Genomic DNA, 27848 nt, shown 5'->3' on the forward strand with positions numbered 1-27848 from the left:
TTGGGCTGGGGATGTGGCTCAAGTGGTAGCGCACTCGCCTGGCATGCGTGCGGCCCGAGTTCGATCCTCAGCACCACATACAAACAGATGTTGTGTCCGCCGAAAACTAAAAAATAAATATTAAAAAAATCTCTCTCTCTCTCTCTCTCTTTTAAAAAAATGCATATATCTCAAGAAGCTAACAACAATCTGATTAGAGGAGTACACATTTAATAGACCCATTAATTTTCAACATGTAAATAGACCCTTGTAATTTAAAGATAACATATGCTCTGAGATATTGAATACTGCCTTCCCAAGACAACCCAAACCTAAAACAACAACAAAAAACACCAAAAAAACAAAGCTAATGTCAATCATTGTCCTACAAATTGATTTTCATATTATGCAGAGGTATGTATCCACCAAAGTTAGATTTTCAGTAACACACAGACTTGAGCATCTGAATAATAAATGTGCTATATTTATATTGCCCCTTACATTACTGTTGGACATCTATAAGTTCTTACCTTTAGCTACAATGTTATTTTGAGCAGCAGTTACCACTTGGTATACTGTCAGAATTTTATTCATTCCAAACAGATGGCATGGTGAAGACACTTTGATGGTGACCCAGAGAAAACACGCTTGTCTCTCACATCTCAGACCAACATGGCGAGAAGATGCAGTCTGTGATGCCCAGGCCTGTGCCTCAGCCGAATGGAACGAATTACTGAAGGAAAACATGTACCCAGTGACATGCATGCATACCCACAGGGACCAGGCCACAGAGCACATTGATGACACTGGGCTAAGGTACTTCATGTGCCTTCAATTTCATTAAATGAACTTGAGACAGGTTTAGGTAGTCAATCTATCACATCAAAAAGTTATTCTCAGTTTAGATAAGAGTTTGAGATTGGAACTACACAAAATGGAATATAGCAGCACTCTTTCCTTTTGAAGTGTTACTTTGTATAGCATCAGTTACTCTTGGCCAACCTAGATCTAGAAATATTACGAGGAGAATTTTGGAAATAAACAATTCATAAGTTTCAGATATATACCATTCCGAATAGTGTTATTACATGGAAAATTCCAGAAATAAACAGTAAGTTTTAAATGCATATCATTTTGAGTAGTGTGATGAAATTCTGCTCTACCTCAGTTTATCCCATCCGGGATGTGAATCCACACCATACATGCTGCCCAACTGTTGGTCACTTAGTTGCCATCTTGGTTATCAGATGTACTGCCACAGTACTGCGGTGTTTGTGTTCAAGTAACCCTTATTTTACTTACTTCTGGTGCCAAACCCCAAGAGTAGTGAGGCTGGCAATTTAGACACCAAAGGGAACTTGTAAAGTGCCTGCTTTAGGTAAAAGGGTGAAAGTATTCAACTTGGAAAACAAAAAAGTCATAAACAGGTTGCTAAGATCTACAGTAAGAACAAATCTTCTGTGAAATTGTGAAGAAGGAAGAAATGCCTGCTACTTTTGCTGATGTAGCTCCATCATGGCCACCATGCATGATAAGTGCTTAGTTTAGATGGAATAATATTAAACTTACATATGTTTAGGAAAAAAACAGGACATATAGTGTTCAGTACTAACCATGGTTTTAGGCATCTTCTGGGGTCTTGAGATGAATGTTAAGGCCTGAAGTAATTTTTTTTTATAAGCCTGAAGGAAGGGTATATCCTATCCATGTTGTAAATTGCAAACATTAATAAGTATTTTAACTATTTTTTCCCTCCAGAGTATGCTTTGCAAAAAAGGATTTTATTCCTCTAGATGTAATATACTGTTAATCAAGATTGACAAAAATATAATTCTTTGTTCAAACCAGATCCTTACAGTGCCCTTTTATGCTCTGTAAGTTATTAGTACTAATTAGCATTCCCCCATAACAGCTATAATTATCTTCTCCCCTCAAGGAAAAACACGAACTGTTTCAAAGTATGTCTTTTCAAAGAATAAGAACCATTTTTTACAATGTATTGAACAAGGAAAACCAGTTTTATTATTCTTTTTCATAGAAAGCTATCTATAAAATGTGTGGTGAATTTAGAGATTTATTTGGGTAAAAGCAGAGATCCAAAGTAAAAAATGTTTAAAAATATGCACTATGTATCTGCTTCATTAGAAACAAATGCTACCTCAAATTACCCTACTTAATAACCATCAGTATAAATTTCAGATTACATATATTATTTCATATTACCATAGGGTTGTAAAAGCCCAAGTCTTATTACTGTTAAGCTGTGTTTTAGCATACTGGAGATTAGATTTTTCAAGCATTTTGGGACTCTGAATTTTAAATAAATATATAATCAGGATACAACAATGATTTCTAAAAATACAATTTATTATGATAAATAGTATTTAATTACAATTTTAAAGGGATTTTATTGGCAAAATTATATAACTGGCATGTTCTTCAAGAAAAGAGAATTGGGCCTAATTGAAAGATTTTTCAGTTTATTACCTTGTTTTAAGAAGAGTTGCATCATCATAGATTTGGAGTCACTCATTTCAAAAACTTCTTAAAAGCATGTTGAAGTTAGCTTGGGAGGAACTGGGTGTGAAGAATCGCCCTGATGAGGTTTTTACTGCGTTTTCCAAATGAGCAGCTGTTTTCTGAATGAAGCTGCCCAAATTCCTGAAATTTTCCCAAGCCTGGCCTGACTCTCACTCCTGGTAAGTTTCTAAATCTTTCATAAAAGTGTCCTCAGGAAAAGATGCCAGACAGTCTTTTAAACATCTTCAGTGTTCCAGAGAACAAGTTCCTATAAATGCCCACGCATGTTCTCTGCAGGTTAATGCAGACTCAACCACCAGCCTCTTCAACTTTGCCTAGAGCTCTGCCCAGACCAGACACTTGGGCGGCAACGGAGCACCACCTGGAATGGCCCTGAGGGCCCTCCTGCCCAGGAATCTGGTTCCCACAGTCTAGGGCATGCAGCCAGGCCAGAGAACCAGCGGTTTCAGCCCCTTCTTTGGGCTCCAGGCATGACTCTTGCACACTTTCTTGTCTAGGCCACTCAACGCAGCAAGAACACCCTGCTCCTTTTTTTTTTTTTTCTTTTCTAACCACGGCTTGAATCAGAGCTTGAACCCAGGTGTGCGTAACCCCTGAGCCACATCCCCAGGCTTTTTTTTTTTTGTGTGTGTGTGTGTGTGTGTATTTTATTTAGAGACAGGGTCTTGCTGAGTTGCTTAGGGCCTCACAAAGTTGCTAAGGCTAGCTTTGAACTCACGATCCTCCTGCCTCAGCCTCCCAAGATGCTGGGATTATAGCACCCGGCTCCCTGTCTCTCACTAGGCCATATCTACTGGAATTCCAAGCTCCGAGCCATGCTCCGCAGCATAACGTTGGAAAGGTCTCTGCTTCCTTCATAAACACCCAGGCAAATTCAATATCTCTATAATTCCATAGAAAATTATTAAGTTGAACCACAGGAAAATATTTTTGACTTACAAAAAAACAATTTCTTGTGACCCAAACTGATATTTTAGAGAGGATTATGGAAGTTACCCAAGAGAATTTAAACAACATGTTAGTTGAACAGATTTAATTTCCCTGAGATTCATATTCCGTAAACAATATAAAAAGTGTTCATTACACCAGTGGTTTTCAAATTTTACTGTGCAAACAAATCAGCTAGGTATCTTGTCAAAATGGTCCCCAGGAGGTCTGTGCTGGGACCTAAGCATCTTCATGTCTAATAAACTCCCAGAGATGAGGAGGCAGCCAATTTCTGGACTACACTTTGAACAACAAGGTGCTAGACTATGTAAGAGGAACTGGGAGGAAATATTTTCTAGGGGGGAAAAAAAATGAGCTTGACAAAAACTCAAATCACCAGCGGAGAATAACAACATTTCTCTATTCTGTAGAGTAAGATCAATCTTTGATTTTCAATATTTTCATGTATCTGATTAGTTATAAAGCCTCATTAAGTTTTAGGTTTTGTTCAACTTCAAAATAAAGTGCTATAATTTAAAAAATTAAAAAATAAATGGCAGTATTTAAGAGCTTTTAAGAAACTCACATTTCTGAGAATGAAGAAAAGCTAATCTTTTGGAGAAATCCTTGTGAATTACACTTCATTACATAAACCCTTATTATTTATTGTCCCATTAGTCTAATCTCCACGACATTTAGTATGCTCCTTAAGGGCAAGGACATTTCATATATATTTTGGTCTCAAAAGCACTTAGCTCTTGTGTTACCATTTTAAAACCTAATGAAAAGTTATTTTTCTTGAAGCCAGGTAAGAGAAAGGACAATCTTCAAACTAAAACATATTTTCAATTGTTATAAATATTTAGGGTCACGCCATTCAAAATTCCTGAAACTATGGAAAATATTTTTCCAGTTTACAAACAATAAATATTCAAGTTATGAAAAATTAGTGTATTAACATATTGTTTATAATTACATGTGTGTTAGGTTAAAAATAGGAATAATATCCTAGCGGACTATTTAAAAGGATTAAAAGGAATGTGAACTTTGGCAGTATGAAGAAAAGTGGGGCCCTCCCAAGTGATTTTTATTAGGAACCAATGTAACTGCACTGGGTAGCCTGCCCACCGCATGCCTTTCCTGCAAACACTTGTTGTCAGTTCTCGCTCAGGGCCCCTTTCCTGACCCCTTGAATGATGCTAACTAATAGCAGTTTAGAGAGGGTCCAGGAAAAGACACACCAGAACACTTCCCTGTAGGTCAACAGGCTCTTCCTGGGAATAGAATTGAACTGAAATACAGGAAATGATTTTTAATACAAACCCCATGGAATCAAGTTCCTCCAATATGGCATGACACCTGGCCCTTTCTCTGCATGAGACATTCATCTTAAATGCATTCATGTACTTTGATTTCACCGCCTAGCAGCACCAGAATGACATAATGTGACTGGGACACAGGCTTCTAGGAGCAGATTGTCATGGCTGAAGTCCAGGGGGATTTAGTCCCAATGAAGACAGGGAGCAGGTTGCAGAACCTGTTCCTCCTATCATAGAGTACATTTGCTGTCAGGTGGGAAGAGTGTAACACATGGTGATTACAGTTTTAACAGTCGAAACTTAATTAGCCATTGATAAAAACATCCGGGTCTCAGGCTTTTACTTTAATGAAAGACAGTATGTCTCAGTGTGATCCTTCATCTAATTGCATGAGACATCACCAATGGCATTTAAGACTGCAGATTTCTCAGTCTCATAGAACCACAGAGTCTGTCCAGGGGTAAGGTTAGCATCTGGGTTTTAATCAACTCTGAGGAAGTGAAAGGCTGGTTTTAATAAAGCAGCTTCTTCAACCTCTAGGATTTTGACAGCAGCAAAGCTCCCCCTTAGCTTATGGAATTTACCAGGAAGCCCGCGTTCCAGGTGGTCTGCATGTGATTGTAGGCTGTCGCTGCACTGCTCAGTGAGGAGAAGATTGTGGTTTCCTCACTTTTATCACTCACCATGTTCTGTTCTTCTACCATCATTTCCTTCTCTTGAGCTGGTAGTTTTTAGCTCAGGAGAAATTTAATCTCATGGACTCGGATGAGAAGAGGTAAACACTGCATATGGCCCCCTGGCAAAGGATCCCTCCAATCTTAACTCTCCTGCATTCCATTGTGACTTCTGTTTGACTCAGGCACAGCTGCACAGCTGGGGGCCCATCTGGGAGCCTAACACCAGAGCCACCCACCAGGAAATAAGGTTCACTCACACCAGCCACCCTCTCTGAAGAGCCCTTATTTTATGGCCTTTGTCCCTGATTCACAGACCCCACTTTGCTTCTTCGTGTTGTCCAAATCCACCCTATTCACGTTTTAATTTACCACTTCTACCACCTCCAGCACGAGATTTGTTTAGTGACATTATGAAAATAGCCACCAAGGCTAAAGCTGCCCCCAGAATGGGGGGACCACAAGGGCTGACCTCCTGGGCCACCCCCGAGAGGACAGGGGCGATGATGCGGCCCACGGCTGTCACCGACTGCCCCATGCCAATGAGGGTGCCGCTGGCCTGGGCCCCGCCCATGGTCAGCTGGAGGTCTGTGATGCATGTCCTGCCGATGCTGGTGGAGAAGGACAGGAGCGTGGAGGAGAGGACGACCACGCCCATGGTGTGGGCGGTGGAGTAGAGCAGCAGCAGGGTGCAGGTGAGCGCGCTGGAGTGCAGCAGCACCGCGTGGGAGTTGTGCTTGTACAGCCGCAGGATGGGCCCCAGGGCAAAGCCGGCCAGCGTCCCCAGGGCGCTGCTGTAACTGATGAGGTAGCCCGTGGTCTTGGGCCGCACCCCAAAGCGCTCCTCCAGGGCCAAGACAAAGTTGCTATAGTACAGCATGACAGCCACCGCCATCAACAAGCGCACCAGGAATATGTCCCACATTTCGGAGAATATCAGGCTCCTCATGTCCCGCAAGGCCCATGTGACTTCTTCCCAGGGCCACCGAGCAGTCTCTTTACCCTCTGAGGCCAAAGGAGTGGGGGCTGCTTCTGGCACTTCATAGTCTGTCTCTCCGGGCAGCACAGGCTTCCTGCCCAATCTCAGGCCATTCTTTGTACCACTGAGTTTTGCTTCACTCCAAGGAAACAGCCAAACGAGACCTGTTCAAAGGGCACAAAACCTGTTAGCACAAACCCAAAGCACTGAGTTCCTACTCAGTGGCCTACTTCGTGGCCCACCCCTGGGCAAACAGCTCCAGAAACAAGACAATCCACACTGTCCAGTTCCCCTCCTCCCCATCTGCACGTTGCCCCACTGCAGCTGTGTGAATGCTCACCCTCAGGGCATGCTGCTGAGCCAGGGGCTGCATGGTTGAGAAGCAAAGTTCATAAATTTAATCTTAATCCTCCTAAGAATACTTACAAAACTACCACTTTTTTTCTCCTTGGGGTATAAGCAATTATAGTGACAGGTTATGAATCTGCACTTTTACTTGCAGTTTGTCCACCATTCTCACAGCTCCCCTGTTTTGAGGGGATTCTAGAAACAGGCTCCTCACCTTCCACAAACCCCACCAAAGCTATACCATGAAATATCCACTTTCTCCCAAGCTCAAATATTGCATCATTTCATATCTAAACTTACAAATTTAAATTTATATTTAAATTCTTAACTTTCTTAACTAAGGGTGGGAGGGGTGCAGAGGGACATGGGGGCAGAAAAGATGGTGGAATGAGGTGGACATCATGATCCTAGGTACATGTGAGACTGCGTGTACGGTGCGACGCCACATCCTGTATAACCAGAGAAAAGAAAAGTTGTGCTGCAATGTACAATGAATCAAAATGCATTCTGCCATCATGTATACCTAATTAAAATAAATAAACTAATTTAAGAAAACCTTTCTGAATCCCTATCATGTAGCCACATGCCCACATATCTATCGTCCATCCACTTATCCATCCATCTGAACATGTAATACTTACGGAGTGCTTCCTAAGTGCTAAGCCCTGTGCTTGTTAATATATTAACATAACTGGATGCGGAATATAAAATCCCTGTCCTCAAAGAACTGAAGCGTCCAAAACAGTTCACACAAGTAAACAGGCAATTAGATTGAAATGTAAAGGTCATGTTGCGGGGAGGCTCAGTCTGCTGTGTACAGCAACAAATCAGTCTTGGCGTAGGTATAGGGAGACAGCTTGGCAGTACAGCCCAAGTCAGGGCCTCTGAGTGGTATCACAGGTCACACCTGCAAAATCTCAAGGGCTGCCATTCTCACAGAACACACGGCAGTTCTGACCACCATTAAGATAATCCTGCCCCTGCCATCAGGACTAGTGTGTTCAGATGCCAGAGTGTGAGTTCTTAACCAGAACAGAAGACATGGGGTACAGACACGAGAAAGGGTTTCTCGGGCAAAGTGGCAGATCTGAGCAAGGACGTGAGAAGCTGAGTAAAAGGGCCGAGCCAAACAACTAAAGTCACATGGGCAGGTGTGTCAGCCAGCTTTTCATTGTTGTGACCAAAATACCAGACAATTTTTAGAGGAGAAAAAGGTTATCTGGGGCTCATGGTTTCAGTCCATGATGGGACCACTCCATCGCTCTGGTGCTGAGGTGAGATGAGGCAGAACATCATGGTACAATAGCACAGCAGAGGAAGGCTGCTCAGCTCATGGGCACCCAGAAGCAAAAAGAGGTCAAAGTGCCAGGACAAGATATATCCCCCACAGGCACATCCCCAGTGACCTGCCACACTCTACCTACAGTTACCACCCAGTATGACATTCAAATTATTAATACATCATATAGATTAATCTACCTATTAGGGCACAGCCTTCATAATCTAATCATTTTGCCTCTAAATATTCCTGCATTAACACATGAACTTTTATTTATTTATTGTTTTTTCAAGACACCTTATATACAAATCATAATAGCAGGAAAAGACTGCAAAACTAGAATGAGAAAGCAGCAGTGAATGGTGTTTACTGCACTGGATGGGCAGAGCCCTCTGTGAGACTATCTGCTGTCTCGCCCAGTCCTTCTCCCACTCCTCTGCTGAACCCTTCATCAGCCCAGGCTAAATGTGGGAAAAGTAAATCCCTATTGCTTTAAGCCATAGTGGTTGGGAACACCTGCAACTGAATGTATTCCTAACTGACCCATATCCATTCACAGGCTTTAATTAGGACAAAATATTAACACTATCAATGGAAAATCTAAACTAGAACTCCATAATCATTTTTTGTTTATATGCTGACTCTGGACTTTGAATAATATCACATTCACAAACTGGCCCCACTACTGATCATGTATTTGAAGTCATTTTATCCAAATTTACCCAATCAGGCCTGCCCTCTGGCTGAGGTCATAGGTCAAGTTCCTGGCAGAAAACCATACATGATTCCTATGAGTACTAAGAGATTTAACTTCTGAACTTTACTTCCTGAATCTGATAGTTTAACCCAACATGGTTATCATTCAACATCATGCCCTGAGTGAGAAGATTCAGAAAGTTCTAGTAAAGTAGAATCTGAGTAAATACAATGGAAACTAAATAGCACAAATTATCTTGTTTATGTGGCTGTTTATCCAAGGATTGGCTACAGCTCAGTCTTTTAGCAAAGATGGTGAAAGATGCTTTAGGCCACAAGCTCTGCAGCCAAGAACCACCCAGCCTGTGTCTCGCTTTGGATTTATTAAATGTTACTGAACATCTGCCATACGTCTGGTCCATCCTGCGTGGGGTAGCAGCAGTAAGCAGATCTGACAAAATAGCTGGCCTTGTGCAGTGTGCTAGCCAGAGGTGTGTGTTTGGGGGAGGGCGGTGGTGGGAGGAGGGAGAACAAATACAACACAAGCAGAACAATTTAATAAGAGAAGTGCTACAAAGAAAGCGCTATAAAGAAAACTGAGCTCTTTCAGGCAAAATGATTGGGAAGACCTAAGGCAGCAAATATTTGAGACCTGAATAATGGTGGGAAGAGAAAGCCAGTAATATATGGGAAGAACATGGCAGGTAGGGCAAGGCACCAGCATATAGTGCTCTCCCCTGAAAGCCAGCATGGTCAGCGTGAGGAGGACCAGGAACCAGTGGCCAGTGCTCAGAGGAGGTGCAGCCATGCAGGCTGTGTGAGGCAGCGCACTACCATGATGGACAGAAAGCCACAGTGGGGAAGGACTGAGGCAGGGATGGGGTACTCTTTCCTTTTTAAAAAAAATACCATAATCTTATTAAATTTTTAATAAATTAGTTTAAAAATGTTTTCACTTAAACCACAACTAAGAAAGTATGCATCACACAGAAGAATGAAACTGAATGCTTACCTTACACTATACACAAAAATAAACTCAAAACAGATTCAAGAGCAACAAAATCCTGAAATTATAAAACTCTCTGAGGAAAAAGAAGGAATAAAGCTTCTTAAAATTAGCCTTAGCAAGATTTCTTGGATATGACACAAAAAGCACAAGCAACAAAAGAATAAATAGAGAACTGTGACAATATCAAACCCAAAAGCTTCTGCACAGCAAAGGAAATAGACAGGAAAGTAAAAAGGCACAACCATGGCATGGACTTGAGGTTTGCAAATCCAATATCCAGTAGAGGAGTGATATCTAAAACGTGCAAAGTGCTTCCACAACTCAACAGCAAAAACAAACACCAAACCAAAACAAACCAAACAAAAAACCTGCTGAAAAAATGGGCAAAAGCAAAAAACTTGTATAGATATTTCTTTATAAAGAATGGCTAACAGGTACATGAAATATGTTCAACATCACTAAAGATCAGGGAAGTGCAAAACCAAACCACAAAAAAAGGTTACCTCATTTCTGTTAAGAGGGTTATTTAAAAAAAAAGAAAGAAAGAAAGAAAGAAAGAAAAAAAAAAAAAGATAGCAAGGATTTGAAGAAAAGGGTCGTACATACTACTGGTGAGAATGTAAACTCGTGTAACCATCACAAACAATGATACGGAAGTTCTTCAAAATGACTTTAATTTTTAAACAAGTCTGCCTATTCCAACCAAACACAAATTTTAGGAGATAAAAGTAGGTAAACACGCAGAGTCCGTACGCATGAGTAATCAGTATAATCTTGTGCTTAACCATCAACTTACCAGCATTGAGAAGGAAGACAGAAAAACAAATGAGGGCTGTAAGATAGAATCCACCATCTAACTCCGTGAGATATCCCCCGACCATGGGGCCCAGGATGAAGCCCACGCCGGAGGCTGTATTGAACTGTCCCAGTACAAGTGGCCGTTCTTTCTCTGCAACCAGATCAGAAAGCAGAGCCCTGGAGATGGAGAGGGTGTGTTTAAAAATACCTGCAAGAGGACAAGAAACATGCTCTGTAACTTCTTCCAGACCCAAAGGATCTCCCTTGTGGTCCTGCACTTCATTTCTGTCCCACATGGAGTCCTGACCTCTACTTTCGTCGAATCTGTAAGTTCTACAGGTCCCAGCCCACAATAACTGTACTGCTGGGCTGACGTCATGACCATGGTAGGTCACCATGTCTGGCAGCAAGCCCCTGAGCCCTCAGCTTCCCTGACTCCTGTCATGACATCCCAGCTTTTCTAGTTCTATGTTATCCATCTGCATATCCATATGGCGGCTTTCATGTAAAGCTATGGTTCTTTATTCGTGTACTCACTGAATAAGTATTACTGCAAGCCTACTGTATGTCCAGCACTGATCCTGACCCTGAGGATAAAGCCATGGACCAAAGCCAGGAGAAAAAAGGGAACATAGAGTACACACTGGAAGGTGCAAAAGGCCATGGGCAGGAGCAGAGCAGAGCAGGGAAGAGGACAGGGCAGAAGCCGAAAAATGGTGCACGTTCATCCACCCAATTCCAGCTGATTTCCACTAGCTAGAGTCATGGATTTGTTGACCAGACTACCCGAGAGCCGTGGGCTGATTCTGTACCTGCACAGTTCTGAGGATGTATTTGACTCTCTGTCCTCAGACACCCCCATGTGCTGAACACACACACTCATGGACACACAGTGGCTGTCACTCTCTGGATCACACATGGCTACCAGCAGGTCAGCCCGAATCGCTTCTAACTGTGAAGTGACATGGTGGCTTCTGATGAACTCCCTCCCCACAGGTAGCCTAATGGATCTGGGCCCAGGTCTGCCTCAGAATTAGAGAGTGCATCTGCTGGACACTCAATGTCTTCTGGAAACAAACTTATAAGTCCCTTTCAGAAATTGGGCAGGTTGAGTCTTTCTAGACTTGTTTTCTTAAATGTAAGGAAGGGCTGGGATGGAAGATGATTCCCAAGAGGTCTTATAAGAATTCTGTGATTTAAAAAAAAAATTATATCAATGTCAGGTTCGCCTTACACATAGGAGGGAAGAGTACTGCAGAACAACCCCAAGAAAGGTTCTCTAGTCTTTTACAGGCTGAGAGGGGAAGACCAGGTATCCATTTCAGGCACATTCAAAGTCAGTGACTCACTATTAGGATACAAATCCTCAACAGACGACATAGTAGTACCCTGGTGAAACCCTCCAGGGCTCCCTCCCATTCATGACCACCAAACGGTGTGGCAGTCACATGGACCCTTAAGAAGAAATTTTTATGTATAGCTTTACTTGTTTGCAAAGATCTTGATGTCCATATAATAGAGCTATCAACACTTAACCAGGTTCATTTCATGTTAAAGAAAAAAACATTTTAGTCTTCCTTATAAATCTCTACCCATTTTGTAACAAATCCCGGTTCTCCTCCAACTTCCTCCTCAGCTTCTTTAGCTAAGAGCAGCTAGTGCCAGCGAGTGGGCAAAGGGAGCATGCTGTGAGAAGCCACACAGCCAGCACTTCAAGAACACAGTACATCAGCGCCAGATGCACATGGACAAGCCATCAGTGGGAGTTTGTGTGTGCTGGGAGGGGTTTGTTAGGATTGTTCACCATGTTTGAGCTGAAACCTCAAGCACTTTTTTACAGTAAATGAAAAAACTGTGAATTTTAGAGTGTGAACTCAATAGACTTTTAGACTAAAGATGTGTGTTCCAGAAATGGTGTGAAAATTCCAAGTGAGCTGATCATCAGCTAAATGTTTAATGCCTCATCTGATGCTCTACTCCTTTGGGGTGTTAATTTAGATCAAGCAGTTTGACTGAATATGGGCAGATGTCCAGTTGTCAAGACCTGGGAACCAGAGTAGCAAAGACTGTCAGTGCTCTCACAGGTACAGGATGAAATAAACACTGAAACTCCAGTCTCTGGATGCTCCAGGAGAGAATAAGGACTTCCATAGTAACTATCACCCACCAGACACCAGCTGAATTTATGGATGGTGTTTCTAAGAATAGACAAAATATTTCAACGAATGCACAAACTAAAAGCTATTTCAAAATGTAGGAAATAGTCAAGACCAGTCCAGAAACAAAAAGACAACCCATGAGCTGTTACATCACAATCATAGCCTTATTCCCCAACAACCTCCAGATTTCCAGGAGTCTGCAGGAAACAGACTGAGGTAAATTTCCTGACTCCATTTGAAGTCAGAAAACCCAGTTATAAAACTAGAAGCTCACTGAGGGAGGAAGTCATCAGAGCACTGGCCAAAGACATGTTGCACATTCTTACTGACTGTTGAGAAGACACCAGGAAGTGGGCAGGTCAGGTGTAGTAGCACCATGGTTCACAGACTCTGAGGGGCTCTGGGATCTGTCACAAGATTGAAGCTAAGTACTCAATAATCAGCAGCTTCGAGTGATAGGGTTATTATTATCATTGCTGTTATCAAGGCCCTTTCTTTAGGTGAGCTCTAATCAAAGGGACAGGCTTTATGTACAGAGATTTATTTTGAATGAAGACACACTCATGGCCCAGCACTTACCCACAGGGACCCTAGCCAGGGCAAACAGGAAGACATTGGTGGCCATCCCAAGGAGGAGATAACCCAGGGCACTTAGCAGAATGCACACCAACAAGGAGGACCGTCTTCCCACCACATCACTCCAGCAACCCTGAGGAAAGCAAGAAAAGACCCACAGTAACGATCACCACTGTGACAATGCCCAGGACAGCGTGATCCCCGTAAAACAAGTCAGAGAACCTGGTTTGAGGGCCTCAGATGTTCAGGTCTGCTACGCTATTGGCCAGGTTAAGTTATTTCCTCTGGCCCTCCCACAAGGGTAGTGGAAAATATAATATATATCTATCTATCCTTGTGGATTTTATAGGATATATTTTTATATATCCACAAAGGATGGATATTGGGAATCGAACCCAGGGACTCTTTATCACTGAGCTAAAAATTAAAGAAATATACTTTTATTTAAAAATTGAAGCCTGATGATTTGGTAACCGAGAATTATCTGAAGAAAGGGTGAAATATCATTTACAAGGCCCCATTTTTTAATTTATTCTCATTATATTATGCAACTAAACTCCTCAGAGATAGTGTCCATTGTCTAAAAATTTACAATATACTGAAAAACAAAATAAAGAACAGAAATCTACATGATCCCAAATCTATGTACGGCATATTTCTTTTAAGAAAATGGTCTGTAGAACTCTATTTTGTAACTTACTTTTTTATTATTTGGACATCATTACACGGCCTTAAAAATTTGCCATTGTTACCATCTGAAGGGGTGGATATTGGGAATTGAACCCAGGGGCTCTTTATCATTGAGCTATATCTCCAGCCCTTTTTATTTTTATTGTTCTAAAGTTTGAGACAGGGTCTTATTAAGTTGCTTAGGGCCTCTTAAGTCTTTGAAGCTGGCCTTAAATTTGTGAACCTCCCCCCTCAGCCTTCCAAGTCACTGGGATGACATTTTTTTCATTTTAATCATATTCCACATCCCACTATGTACCTATGTTTACTTAACTAATCTACTCTTTGTTAGACTTTTGGTTCTTTTCAATTTGTCAGCAAAATAAATAATGCTACAAGAGGCACCTCATAGCAAACATCCCTGAAAATGTCCTTAGAATAAAGTTCCAGCACTGGAGTTGTTAGGTTAAAAGAGAGCCATATTTTCAGGTATCTGACATACACTGACAAATTACTTCCTTGAAAGATCAATATCCCACACTGGTTTGCGTGTCTCTGTTCCCCATGTTCCAACATTGTATACTGTCAATGAAAAAAATCTGCAAATTTGTTAAGTGGCATCTTTTCCCTGTTATTTTACTTTTGTCCTCCAGATGAGATGAATTGTGTATGGGCACCTCTGCATTTTCTCCTGAGAAGCTAGTACTGCAGTGTGTTTGCATCTCACATCCACCTCAGAGTCCTGCCAGGTATGGGCTCCCCACTGTGCCATTCTTTATGTAAGGACACTTGCTGAGACCACAGGGAGGGCCAGGGGGAGGCTTGCCCAGTAGGGAACTAGAAGGTTGGTGGTAACCAGCTGGACCTCCCAGTGCCTCCGCGGGAGGGAAGCAGAGCCCATGGGGAACAGGAGCTGAGAGGCACACAAGGAGGTACTAAGCAAGCGGAGGCCAGCAAGAAAGAAACAGGCAGAGAGGCTGCCTCAAGTCCTGCTGTTCCCTGGGGTGGATCATAGGTGGAAAGAGCAGCAAGGTAAGTGGGGCTCCAGGCCATCTTTCTAGCTCATCTTTACTTGAATAGTCTCTGTTCCTCAGCAACCCACCCAGCTAAAAGAACAACCCTCACTTGCAAGCAGACAGCCCTGGCTTATGAAGATGCAACTGGATGTTACCAGGTAAGGCTCTGAGAAAGTTCTTCAGAGGTGGCTAGTTGGCCTTTTGTTCTTTCCTCATTCCCTTCTCCCTGCTCAGACACTTTCCACCATGAGGGAGGCTGAGCAGCCACTCAAGGATGGTAGAAGAGGATGATAGCAGGGGTCTGGGCCTTTGAAGTGGATGCTCAGATTGGGGCACTGAGCTTCACTTTTTGTCTTCCCACCGTGGAAAGTGCTCTGCTACTAGCAGACAGACATAGCCTGACAAATAACACCCCGTAAACCACTTCACTGACCCATTTTATACACCAAGGTTCGGGGTGAAGTTCTGTTTGAAGGAAAACTGCCTTAAAATAAAATCTGCCAGATACTGTGATAGCAATGGAGCATCATATGAGATGGGTCAAGGACTGGATTGCTGGGCCTGTGAAGCTCCCCGGATGAGCCTCGCTTCTTGAGCAATACACAGGTCTTCATCAGTCCTGCCTAGGAGGTGAATGAGACTGCATCACCCCCCTCTGATAAACACAGGACCTCAGCTTGCCTCTCTTGGCCAGAAGCCAGCCACAACTGCTGATTCCCTTTCCCCATTTTTATTTATATGCTTATGTTTAAGGATCTAAAAGACCTCATTGCACAAGTATATAACCTGTCCTAAAATTTCTCTATGAAACATTCTGAGGGCAAATCCTCCAAATATGCCATCCTTTTACAAGTGCCATCAATCTTCTCCCCAACATACATTTCAATGGATTTTAGAAATTTCCCCCTCCCTTCTGATTGTGGATCACTGGCCTCCTGAATTCAGGAGAAATCTGAACTTTTGATTCAGGTTCTCTGGCGTCCTTGCAGCTAACATTGCACTGGTATAACCTGGTGATGGGCCGCAGGACCAAGTTATCTGGGTTCAATTCTGAATTTTGGACATATTAATTACTTTCTCTAAGAATCAATTTCTTCATTTATAAAAAAGGAATAAATTCTACCTCAGATAATTTTCCCCTCTCAACACTATATGCTTAATATAAAATGATCACTAAAGACCAACAATGACCCTCCATACTGGTTATTATGAACATTAAACAATGTTCTCAGAACAGGACTTGATACATTTATATAATACATATTCAATTACATATACATAAAATTTAATAAATGCTAGTCATAAAATATGTACTATAAAAGTATTGGTTAAAAAATAAATTTTAATTAGGTGTTTCTCTGACAAATTTTTAAGAAAAGTTTTCATTAAATTCTAGCTATATGTGAAGAGTGCTTTGTAGCTATATGTGTAAGTGCTTTGTAAAACAATCAACTTGAATAAGTGGGCAGGGTCATAGTTAGCAGTAAAAATTCACATTCACAAAATGCTAACCATGTGTCAAGTCCTCCAATAAGTGCTAGTGACAAAAGTCAAACAATTACAACCAGTCTTTATCTCCAAGAGGCCAGAGTGCACCAGGACAGAGGTGGGAGACATGCACCTTGGCCTCACGCTGGAATAGACACACATAACCAAAACTTTGGGAGGTGTTTACTAACATATAGCCCAAATTCCACTGTCACAAGAGTATGAAACGTGACATTCTGACTGATAAGTAAGTGCCTGTCTAATTTCAGTCATCTATTTCTATATCACTAAGGCAATGGCAGGTGACATCAGGACATTAGGAGCCTCGAGTCTGGTGGATGATTCAAATTATTTAAACTCTAATGAGTCTTAATTTTCAATATAAAATGAAGATACCAACTACTTTGCTGGGTTGTTAAAAAGTTTAAATGAGAATAAAACTATGATTGTTACACAGTTAAATGAAGAAAAAATTTCCATCAAAAGCAAAGATCAATAAGGGAGTAGCTGTTATTTAAAATTTCATCATGGAATCCAACTGAATTTTAAAAAAAAATACATATATATACATATATATATGTATATAAACGTATGTATATTAAAAACTCAAGGAAACAACTACTGGGATACATAAATGCAGAATATCTTTATCTTTCCTCTAAACATGTGAACATCAGGCCAGCTATTCAGTCTAGTCACTGATGATCAATCCATGAGACTAAACTGATCATTCTATGGATCACTGGACCATGAGGTCCCAAGATCAGAGTGGTCACAGTAGAATACACCAGGGAGAGAGAAGGGGAAGTCTCTGAATTTCAAATTATTGACTGGTCAAAAGCAGAGTGACAGGATTGCCTCTGGATCATTCCATACACGTGGGCAGATTAAAACCAACCAACCACTCCAAATGGCTTCTGTCTATTCACTTAAGTCTTGTAATAATAAGACTCTTAGTTCAACTTAAACAGCCCCAAACAGAATCCTAGAAATCCAAACAGATTAAACAAAACAATAAAAATTGACAATACTTTTGTTTACATTTTTTTCAGTAAAAATGTAGCAGGGAATTATAGAAAAAGCAGATTACAATCTCATCCCAGATCTACCACTGACCCAGTGTGTCTCTCCAAACAAGCCACCTGAGCCCTTTAGTTCTGCGCCTTCTCACAGGCCAAATAAAAAGAATGCATAACGAAAGGATCGTACTTGATCTAACAACACCGCACATTGCAACCATCTGCAAACCTACTTTTGTAAATCTTAAGCACTCAATCTAAGATGGATGACCCTCAGAAGCTCACGACTATGATCTTGAGATGAGCTGCCGGATGGAAGATAACTTACCACCAATGTGCTAGAAAACAGTTGCAAAATGCCATAGGAGGAACCTACAAAACAAAAAACAAATAAGAACATAAGCAAAATTCCCTAGATCTGGCCCAGAAATAATTTAATGGAGTGACAATTTCAGAGAAATTAACAGAAAAGCATAAGGACTGTTTTTAGTAAAGGAGATTGCCCCATATAGTTTTCTTAGTTGGAAAAAGACAATGACATAAGTTTTAGTATAAGGCTTTTAGGATAAAATTAAGAAAAGCAGGAGAGAGAATATAGACAGGGGCTGACTTCAAAAACCCTGAAAGACAGTACTTCTGTATGTGAGAACTGGGTGGCTCCGACACAAGAACTTGCAGGGTGAGTACTCAAGGGAACAGAAATATGAATTCTAGAGAAATCCTACTCGGTCTTAAAATTTTAACAATGACTCATACATCTCTAACATTTTGCAGTCTTACAAAGTGCTTTAATTTTATAAGGAACTTACAGAGGTTCTTTTTTTTGTTTTGTTTTAAACTCCATTATCATGTTACTTGTTCCTTCTGTTTTTCCTAAAAATCTTCAGAAGTCTAGGTAGTCCAATATAATTCAAAGTGTGTTTCTCAAAGAAAATACCAATCATGGTATAGATCAGGATTTTAATAAAGGTTATTTACAAAATTCTCTCAAAACATTTGCTCTTCTAGCTTGTGAATGCTTAAGTGCTATTGGTCTTAAGGATTTTTTTGTTCATCAGCATAGTCTTAAACCCTGCTAAGTTCTGCCTCTTTCATTAATCAATCACTTCTGGACAGAATTTTTACATTGCACAGGCAGAGAAACCCCATTTAAGAAGTACTGGGTGGCTCACCCAAGTCCATCCCCACAGATGTGACTTCTGTAGACTCTCTCTGATCTCTCAAATGAGATTATAGGCTCCTGTAGGCAAGAGTTCATCTCTATCCTTTAACAGAGACAGATCCCTAGACAGGCTATACCAGTATGCTGGTTGCACCAGTGGTGGTATGGGATATGGGGTCAGCACTCCAACTTCAAAGTCATTCTAAAAATGGGTACTCCAGGAAAAGATGAATTATGTTTGCTTCAGGATTATATTTTTAAATATTCAGAAAATTCATTTTCTCTCATTTCTCATTTATCTGGTTTGGATTCTATCTGGCTGTAAGACTGAGATGTTTTCAGGTACTAAGTTCAGAGGATTTCAAATCCAGTGCTCTGTAAATGAGCACCAGTAACCACCTACCTACTATTCCAGCTACTGCAGGACTTGCTCCAAGGGACTTGACATGAAGGCTCAATAAAGGAACAACCATGCTGACACCAAATAAATCCTAAGAAAGCAAACACAGATTGAAGTCAGTATTGAAATCTACCAGTTTTTTAAGTGTTGATCCTAAAATTATAAACAGATTTTAAAAATAAAACCAACATCTAAACTTCTAAGCATTCAAGAAATCAAAGCTTCCAGTATGCCATATTAATCCGTTGAAGTTAGGAAGAAATCCTAATAAAACGTATTATAACAGCTGTCAGGTGTAAAAGCCTGGGTTACTCTGACCTAGGATCGATTTTTAACTTCACCTTGTTTGTAGTTGACCCTTAACATTCAAGGAGGATGTGTAACAAAATTTTCTCAAATAAAACAAAAACAACAAGCAAATGAAAAATCCACAATGTTCTATGGAAGATGAAGGAGAGGAGGGAGGGATGATTTATATTTACTGGTGAAGCAGCACTTGATTAAAAATTAGAATGTACTTGTGCAGGTAAGAAAAAGCAGCAAATATGCTAGAACCTGCAGTTTATCTTCATAAGGTAACAGGTGAAAAGAAATTCTCAGGATAGCAGGAAGGAGAGAGAAGCATAGTGGGAAGGGTGATGTTTTGCAGTCAAGTCACAAAAAGTGCATGGGTGGATGGGTCAGAGAGACAGCTTTCAATTCTAGCTCGGGCCCTTAGTGAACCTGTGCCCTAGAAGTGCTACTTACTGCTACCACACTCCAGTGCTGTCTTCTGTGAAGAATGGATCTAACGCCTGCCTGGTAAAACCACCATGAGTATTAAGTGGCATAATGGCTGAGGAAGGTCTGACACAAAAGAGAGGTTCAAACCCATCTCCTTTCTTGAGTTCTGAGGACAAGTATGTCCCTGCTGGGTATTTGGAGTTACTAGGAAGATTTAATTTTCCTTTAAGTTTTGCTCTCATTTCACTTGGTTACCTTCTACAACTGGCTTAGGGGAAGAATAACAATGTATACATCAAACTTTTTATAAAGCCTGAATTCCCTTCTCTACAAACCTGGTTAAATTGAAAGAATATGCACACACACACACAAAATTATTTTGTTTAGGCCCAGAGCTAATATTTGAGCTTCTGGTAGCTGTGCATTCACATAATAATAGGAAGTATGAATGTCCACATATACTTCAAGGTTCTATTTCATGGTTACATCTTTAGATAGCCATATACCAAATAATTAGTATTCTTAGCTCATAAATGTATACTTCCAAAACTATTGGCTTATCAAGTCAATTTTATGATTATTTAAACTTTCTTTTAAAGGCTGCATCAATTTCTTTGGGGCTTTTCTATCAGTTCTGTCTCATCAGTCTTCTGATATTTCTATCTCTTTCTATCATGCTGGATCAACCAGCTATTGAGCATTCTGGATCTTTCAGAAAAAGATACTCAATTGCCCAATAAGATTTTTTTTTTCCCCAGAAAGTGTCCCAGTATTGTGTCATTTAATATTCAAATGGTTAAAGATGGGAGAGAAATATTTATGTCACAGGCCAAGATCAATGGAAGGTAAATATGAAAATACAGATTCAGAAGCAATAGCTGATGCTTAGTATTATTTTAGTACTATGCGAGTCTGAAAAAGTCTATCTTTTCCCAAGGAGCCCAGCTGTTGGCTCTTTCAGGAAGTCCTATTCTAAATCTGTTATCTCCTTTACTATAAAAGACAAGTCCTCTCTTCTTCTGAATCCATAGCTTCCCAAACCACCATCTTTGAAGGTACATTGCATTTGGCAACTGATCATATGCTTGTAATCGTTTATAAGAAAGTCAGGTTAGATGGGGTCACCTAAGCCTTTCACTGAACATGAATATCTCTCAATGAAAACTGATGAATACATTAAAAAATTTGGCACCTTTTTCAAGGTAGGAACTCCTTCCTATTTCTTTGTTGGTGGACTACCACATCAAAAGTGAATTCCCACTTGCTAAAAGCTAATGAAACAGCAGATATCTCACCAGGGTTCTGGAGGAAAGACAGGATTAAAATCATATATCTTAATATCTTAGATTCCTAATCAACAAAGCCCTATCAGGTCATCTTAGTTTTCTTTTTAAAATAAGTTAAAACATGAAAGTACAGGTAAGAGCTAAAATAGAACATTCTGACATATATTTCTAATCTTGTTCCCTTTGTCTCCCAATCAGAAACCATTTTTTTTTTTCCAGGAGTCTTAGGCATTCTTACATATCTAAACATATCAAGAATAATAATTTGTATAGGATATTCCTTAATGTACCTAGCAAAGGAGCATTAGATCCTTCAAAGATAGACAAAACTGCATATATTTTAATTGTTTACAACATTTTCCACCCAAAAGAGAAAAAAAATCTCTCTCTACTCTTGGTTTTCTGGAAATCTTGTATTTTCCCCTGAAGATATTAGGCATCTAATGATTTTTTTTTCCAAAACATCATTAAAATCACAAAATTTTACATCATGCTTTCTAGATTATATTCGCCATCACACATAATATGGAAAATATATGAGAGGCTGTGAATATAGCAATCCATATTGGAAGGCTGAGCGGCATGAACGATCTTTGAAATGATTTGTTGTACTGTAAAGCTCAAATAACTATTGTGAATTCTAGGTAATGTTAGTTTCCAAAACCTTTTGAAAACAAATCTGGATTCTGCAAGGGAGGGCTCAAATTTTCTTTCCATTTGGCAAAAGTGGTCCAGCCATAGTTTTTGGAAGTCCACATCACTTTTCAGAATTCACTAGTTTTGAATTCTGGGCAACTAGACTGAAATTAGGAAAAACACCTGCATCTTAAGACTGAATCAAGGAAAAAGATGAAAGGAAGAAGGGAGCGGGGCAGAAGGAGTGCCAGGCTCTGATGTCAAAAGCATGGAGCCTGAGAACATGACAGGCACAGGGTCGCAATACTGATTGGAAGCCGAGAGATCTCCCTTGTATACAGTAAGTCAGACTTGGAAGGGGTTGGGGGGTGAGGAAGTGGATCAGGGTCACTGCAGTTATAGTGGTTGGGCACTACCAAAGTAAGCTTATGGGTAAGATTTTTAAGTTCTTTGGTGGCAGGAAATCCATATTACAATATTGGAGTTCCATGGCACCTACCACATGGCACATGTTCAAAAATTCCATAATACTAAATTAATGGATTTACCCTACCACACTCTAGGTTCTCCAAGTTTTCAAATCCACGGGGGAAATGACTATTTCTGGCCCCAACTTGCGAGCGGGAGCATGCGCGCACACACACATCATAATGAGAGGAAACCTGTGTTGTGCAATACATAAACGTTTTATCCAGAGGAAGAAGTGTAAGGTTCACGTGATATGCATTTTCAAACACCAAGTCAACGGGGAGCCCGAAAGAAAATGTGCCTAATTCAGTCCAGGTGGGATCATCAACAGACTTTCCCTACCCCTGGTCTACAGCAGCCGCTGGCCTTTCCCCAGGTAGCTCTCAGACTTGAACCTGCAGGAGTATTTAACTCCCAGGGTCACCCTCGAGAGCGGCTAGATCAATAAGACACACCTGAGGCTAGTTCTGGGGCTCTTAAAACGGCAGAGGAGGTCAAGGGCACCCAGGACTAGGTCCAACTGAAAGCAGGGAGGACAGTAGGCTGTGTGGCCAGATGCAGAGGGACATGAGTGACGAGTGACAGGGACAATTGAGGTTTGAGAGGTAGGGAGGCAACTGAACAAGCAGATGGCAGGTCTGCATCCCTGGCTGAGCTTTGCAAATCCCCGGAGCCTGAACAAAACATAGCCTCGCCTGAGTCCCAAGCCCCAGACCAAGCCTACCTGGCCCCCAGCCCGGTTCGCACTCACCAGGAATCCCACCAGGTAGAGGCAGAGCAGGAAGCGGCGGGCTCGGACGTCGCCGGGGCCCGGAGGCCCCACCTTTGTCCCCGTCCTCGGCTCGGGCGGGGGCTCCCGGGTCGCCGAGGCCAGCCCCGACGCCGAGCCCAGGCCCCGGCGACCCCCCAGCTCCATAGGAGCGCAGGCTGCGAGTCCTGACGCCGGCGCCTGGCCCCGCCCCCGACGCGCCGACCCCGCCCCAGGCGGAAGTGGGCAGCGCGCCTGCGCATGGCAGCGGAGCGATGGGGGCGCCGTGGCTGGAGGCTTGTCACTCAGCGGGTAGGGGTCCCAGGCTGGTCGAGAAATGGCGCGCCTCAGCTGGTTAGTTTTGTGTGGATTAGGAGAATGCTGTGTTTCCTCTGCTGCCCTGTCACTGAAAAATGGGAGGGAATTTCATGATTCTTATGCTAGCTGGGGGTCGTTGTAGGTGTTGGCCAGCTCTGGCTTGAAGAGTCAAGATTCCGGTCCTTAGTTCACTGTGACAGAATAAGTTAAGTTGGATCACCAAGCTTTGGTGTGCTTGTTTGAAAAACAAGGGGAAATAATGTAGGCCGGTACCTAGAGTTGTGAAAATCCTGCGTATGATTATTGAGCACTTTCTCTGGTGCTCTGCAGTGGGAAGAAGACAGCCATGGACTCTGCCAGTCTCATGGAGTAATAATAATCACATAATAAACAAAATGAAAATTTTTTTAAAAAATGTAGATATACAATAAATAGAAATAGAAACCAAGGACATTGTAACAAATGATATAAGGCACGGTCTTGATGTGGGGGCTAATGAAGTAGGGAGTGAACTGCTTGAGAAAGGCAGTTTGGAGGAGGGCACTGAAACTGAGTTGCAAAGAGAGATTTATGATCGAAATTTTCTGAAGAAACTGAGAGGTCAGAGAGGTAGGCAAGGTCAAAGATCACTGAGGACCTAAATGTCATGTCAGAGTGATAGGAAATGGACAGTGAGTGGTGGGAACATGAGGTTAAGGGAGTAATTCCGTAAACTGGGCCCATTGTGCTAACCTTCTCTTTCCTTTTTAAGAAGCAATTTACCTGCATCCCTGCCTGGCTTAGGTTGATGGGATTTGTTACATTCTATCATCAAACTACCAGTCATCTGCAGGAGAAATGCAGGCCCCAAATGCTGATATGAAGAGCACAGATTATACTGAATTGGGAGATTTTGTGACTGTTCTGTATACTAGAATTTGGAAGTCAGGATGATAAGGATAATTCCTCTTAAGCACAAAATCTGTAAGAACAGGTTTCAATTAGAACAAGTCAACATGGACCAAAGTGATCTAGAGGTACCATGTGCAACTAGCTTGGAAGGTTGATATCATCCTACCGCCAGTCAAAAGTCAAGATGTGATCCTCAGCAGGACTGTCTGGAAACTTCCCTGGGACCCCTCTCCACCCACCCATTAAAGGAGGGCAAGAGAGACATACTTCCTCTCCTTCTGAAAGAATCCACTCTCTCCCTTGAGACTGTCCCCTTTTCCCCTTTCCTATTCCCTCTAATAAACATATACTTATTACTCTGAGTGACATGTGGGAAATCTTTCTGGCATGATGGCAACAATCAGGGATTGAAGAAGGGGTCTCCTCAGTTACATAGCAGGCCCCAGCCCTATAACTAGAGCCTTGGAGTTTCTGAGTACAATGTAAAAAAATTAAATGGATGCATGATACCATATAGTGTGTATAAACTCCTAAGGGCAGTGCCTGACACATGTTAAGTACCTCATAAATATTAACTATGGTTAGGAGCCCCTCTTTTATTCAGCAACTCATTTTATTCCTTATTTCTCTCATTCTGATATCAAGAAGAGTCTTGAGATTTTACCAAAATTTTCTCAAAATCCCATTTTAATTGGGTCTATGGCTGAATTCTGAGATCTGATAAATTCAATCTTGCAGTGTTTCTCAGGGAAAAGTAAGGGATCTGTTTAGGGAAGGATGTGATACCAAAAGTTAGAATGAAGACATCTGACTGGATCCAAATGAAACTGTTGGTCTTTAACTCCTCAATCCCCTGAATCTCATTTGTCAGTAGCTATAGTTCACTTTCCTGAATCTGAGGAAACTAGTCGTTTTTGTTTTTTTTTTTTTTTTTTGCTTAGAATTTTGTTATTGAACCATCTGAGATAGATGTGTTGAAGGTGAAGTTCATATTTTTCATGATTATTAATTACCCACCATGGCCACTAGACACATAGCTAAATTGAAATCTATATGCTCCAGAGGATAGGTACACACCATGACCTGGGGGATAATTGTTTACACATGAGAAAAATGGAAAGATTCTGCTAATATATAGTCAGCAGAAACCTTGGAACTATACTGGGGAGAGGTTTTTGCAGATATTAGATTAAGAGAGCAGGGAATTTTAAATTAGGTAAAATTCATTAATGGGTACATTCACTAGAGATTCCAGATGTGATATGTTAGCTTGTGCAGCTGGAGGTGGCTCTAATAGCTTACTTGCTTGGTTGGTTGAATCTTGTACTTAAAGTGGCCTACATTTAATGAAGTTTAGATGCCAGAGTTTTTCTGGCATAATATGAAGAAAAGAACCCAAAAGCTTGGGAAGATATGCATGTTATAATGCACTTATCATGTATGAACTGCAGTCTAATCTCCCAAAATATTTCACAAGAAGGCCCCCAAAGCCCTCCCTTCACTAAGGCATTGAGAAATATGTTGTGGGAGACTTGCTTGCATTCCTGTAAAGGTTTGTGATTTTGCCCTCTTTCATTGGCCAGGACTAGCCATGCATGATACCACTAGTGAGATGAGTTCCTGACTGACAAGAATGAGATTCTAAGATTATCAGAGACTTGGTGGTAGCATTTAAATTCCAAAGATAATATGGGCACATTTCTCATAAAGAGCAGCTTGGATAGCCCAGTAATCAGAATGCCTTGACCTACAGGTATTTTTGACTAATTGAGTAGTAACCCTAAGAAGGAATAGGTAGGAGGCTTAAGCTTTATAATAGAAGAAATTCTAGAACTAACACTTCAAACTCTGACTTGATTTGCCACAAAATGAAGGAATGAAAGTGTTTCCAGTTACCAGCCAAGGGTTAGTATTTCAAGCAGAAATTTCAAAAGATAATTGTCAGGCCTGCTATAGTAAATCTTTTTTTTTTTTTTTTTTTTTGGTCAGGTGATAAATGGAATCTTAATTTAAGCCAATTCACAGTGGGCCCAATTGCTCAATGGATGTCCTCAGTTCCTGAATGTATAATTGGAATTGTATACTTGACAACTGGCAGTGTTCATACCTTAGCTCTCTGACCCATAGGAAATCTCTATTATAATAGAAAAGCATAAGTAGAACTCTCTAACATGTCCTTGTAAAGATAGTAAACCAGAAGCAATACTTTATTCCTGGGGAGCTGGAGATGAATGTCATCATCAAAGCCTAAAAGAAGCAAAGGTAGCCAGACGAATTCCATCCCGTTTAATTCATCTACATGTCCTATGAAGAAGTGAAGTACATCCTAGAGAATGGGTGTCATTTGTCATGAACATAGTCAGTGGAGACTTCAACTGTTAACAACTGGCCTGGCTGATGCTCCTTTTCTTTTTCTTTCTTTCTTTTTTTTTTTTTTTGTCCATACCAATTGGTAAGGGCAAATTGAAAACGAAATTTGCATTTACTTCACACTATCAACAGCACATATTCAGTTTTGCCTCAGGCCAAGTAAGTTCTTCTGTCTCTTGCTGTAAGAAAGTTGTTCACAGACATCTTGATCATCCTGACAATCCCCAAAACATCCCACAATACATGTCTACCACATTTACAACTTTATACTGGTTCGATCTGATTTGCAAGATATAGTAAGAATTTCAAGTAACTTATTAAGATAAATGCAAACTAGCAGGTGGGAGATGAATCCCACCAAAAATCAGGGCTGTTCACTTTGAAGTTTCTGAAGGATTAAAGATGTGAAGCATGTACATGGATCCCTTTCAAGGGAAAGGCAAGCTCCTGCATCATTGTCATTTACCATGAAATAATAGGCATGATGCTTGTTAGGGCTGTTTGAGTGTTGAAGACAACATATTTCCATTTGAGTATGCTACTTCAAACCAACTAGAATGTTACCAGTAAAGCTGACAGTTTTGCGTGGGAAATTCAGTAAGAGAAGATTCTGCAGCAAGTTCAGGGAACAGTACAAGGTGCTCTCATAATCAGGACTCACAATTCAGTATATCCACTGATCTTAAGAATATCTGTGGCAGAACTGGGAGTGTAACTTAGTGGTAGAGTGCTTTCCTAGCATGCATAAGGACCCAGGTTCAATTCCTAGTACTGCAAAAAACAAAACCAACCACCCAAACAAACAAACAAAAGGCTATGGCAAATAGGAAAACTGCCTGGTTCCTTTGTCAACGCCACTGTGAGAATCACAGCACAGATTGCTAAGATATTATAGCAAATATATGTTCTCTTCAGCACATACCTATTATTCTTTTGAATCTTCTAGATTGCTCCCAGGCCTTGGTGGGACTACACAACTAACAATGGAATATATGGCCTATGAACTGCATGTTCTCTGAATCTCCTTATTAGTTTCCTATAGCTGCTGTAACAGATTATCACAAACTTGGCAGTTAAAAATAACAAATTTATTTTTTTACAGTATGACAGAAATCTAAAATCAGTATCACTGGGTTGTAATCAAGGAGTTAGAAGGGCTGTGCTCCTTCTGAAAACTCTGGAGCAGAATGCTTTTCTTGTTTGGTTTAGTTTTGTTGTTTCAGCTTCTGGTAGCTGACAGCCCCCCTTGGATTGAAGCTTTTTCACTCCAGTCTCTGAGTGAGATCTTCAAAGCTCTCTCTACTCTGTCTGTACTCACAGTACCTTCTCTTTTGTGTACGTGTCTTAAGGATTCATGTTTGCATTTAAGG

The 27848-nt window shown here is 41.0% G+C and overlaps 1 protein-coding gene and 1 long non-coding RNA gene across 2 annotated transcripts; one reads left to right on the forward strand and one right to left on the reverse strand.

Annotated features, from left to right (window-relative positions):
* Positions 1-1978: 1978 nt before the first annotated feature.
* Positions 1979-23104, reverse strand: Mfsd9 (major facilitator superfamily domain containing 9). Its single transcript, XM_046420075.2, has 6 exons — positions 22903-23104; positions 19042-19129; positions 17805-17848; positions 13288-13417; positions 10548-10757; positions 1979-6583 (listed from the first exon to the last, which is right to left on the reverse strand). Exons 1-6 carry the CDS (start codon positions 23065-23067, stop codon positions 5793-5795), a joined length of 1428 nt encoding a protein of 475 aa, XP_046276031.1. The 5' UTR covers positions 23068-23104; the 3' UTR covers positions 1979-5792.
* A 58-nt stretch (positions 23105-23162) lies between these two features.
* On the forward strand, positions 23163-24464 carry LOC124076251 (uncharacterized). Its single transcript, XR_006846303.2, has 2 exons — positions 23163-23253; positions 23969-24464. It is a non-coding gene; the product is annotated as an uncharacterized LOC124076251 (long non-coding RNA).
* Positions 24465-27848: the final 3384 nt, after the last annotated feature.

The sequence above is a fragment of the Marmota monax genome, unplaced genomic scaffold (assembly GCF_021218885.2).
Source record: "Marmota monax isolate L192 unplaced genomic scaffold, Marmota_monax_Labrador192_F-V1.1 WCK01_AAM20220418_F8-fsc00178, whole genome shotgun sequence".
NCBI classification, from domain to species: domain Eukaryota; kingdom Metazoa; phylum Chordata; class Mammalia; order Rodentia; family Sciuridae; genus Marmota; species Marmota monax.

Excerpts from the sequence above, each read along its gene's own strand:
- Mfsd9 (XM_046420075.2), bottom strand. The coding sequence starts at position 23,067 with ATGGAGCTGGGGGGTCGCCGGGGCCTGGGCTCGGCGTCGGGGCTGGCC. Across the intron at positions 17,849-19,041 it reads TGCAGTAGCTGGAATAGTAG|GTTCCTCCTATGGCATTTTG; the intron begins GTAGGTGGTTAC and ends TTTGTTTTGTAG. Across the intron at positions 13,418-17,804 it reads TGTTTTCTAGCACATTGGTG|GGTTGCTGGAGTGATGTGGT; the intron begins GTAAGTTATCTT and ends TGCTTTCCTCAG.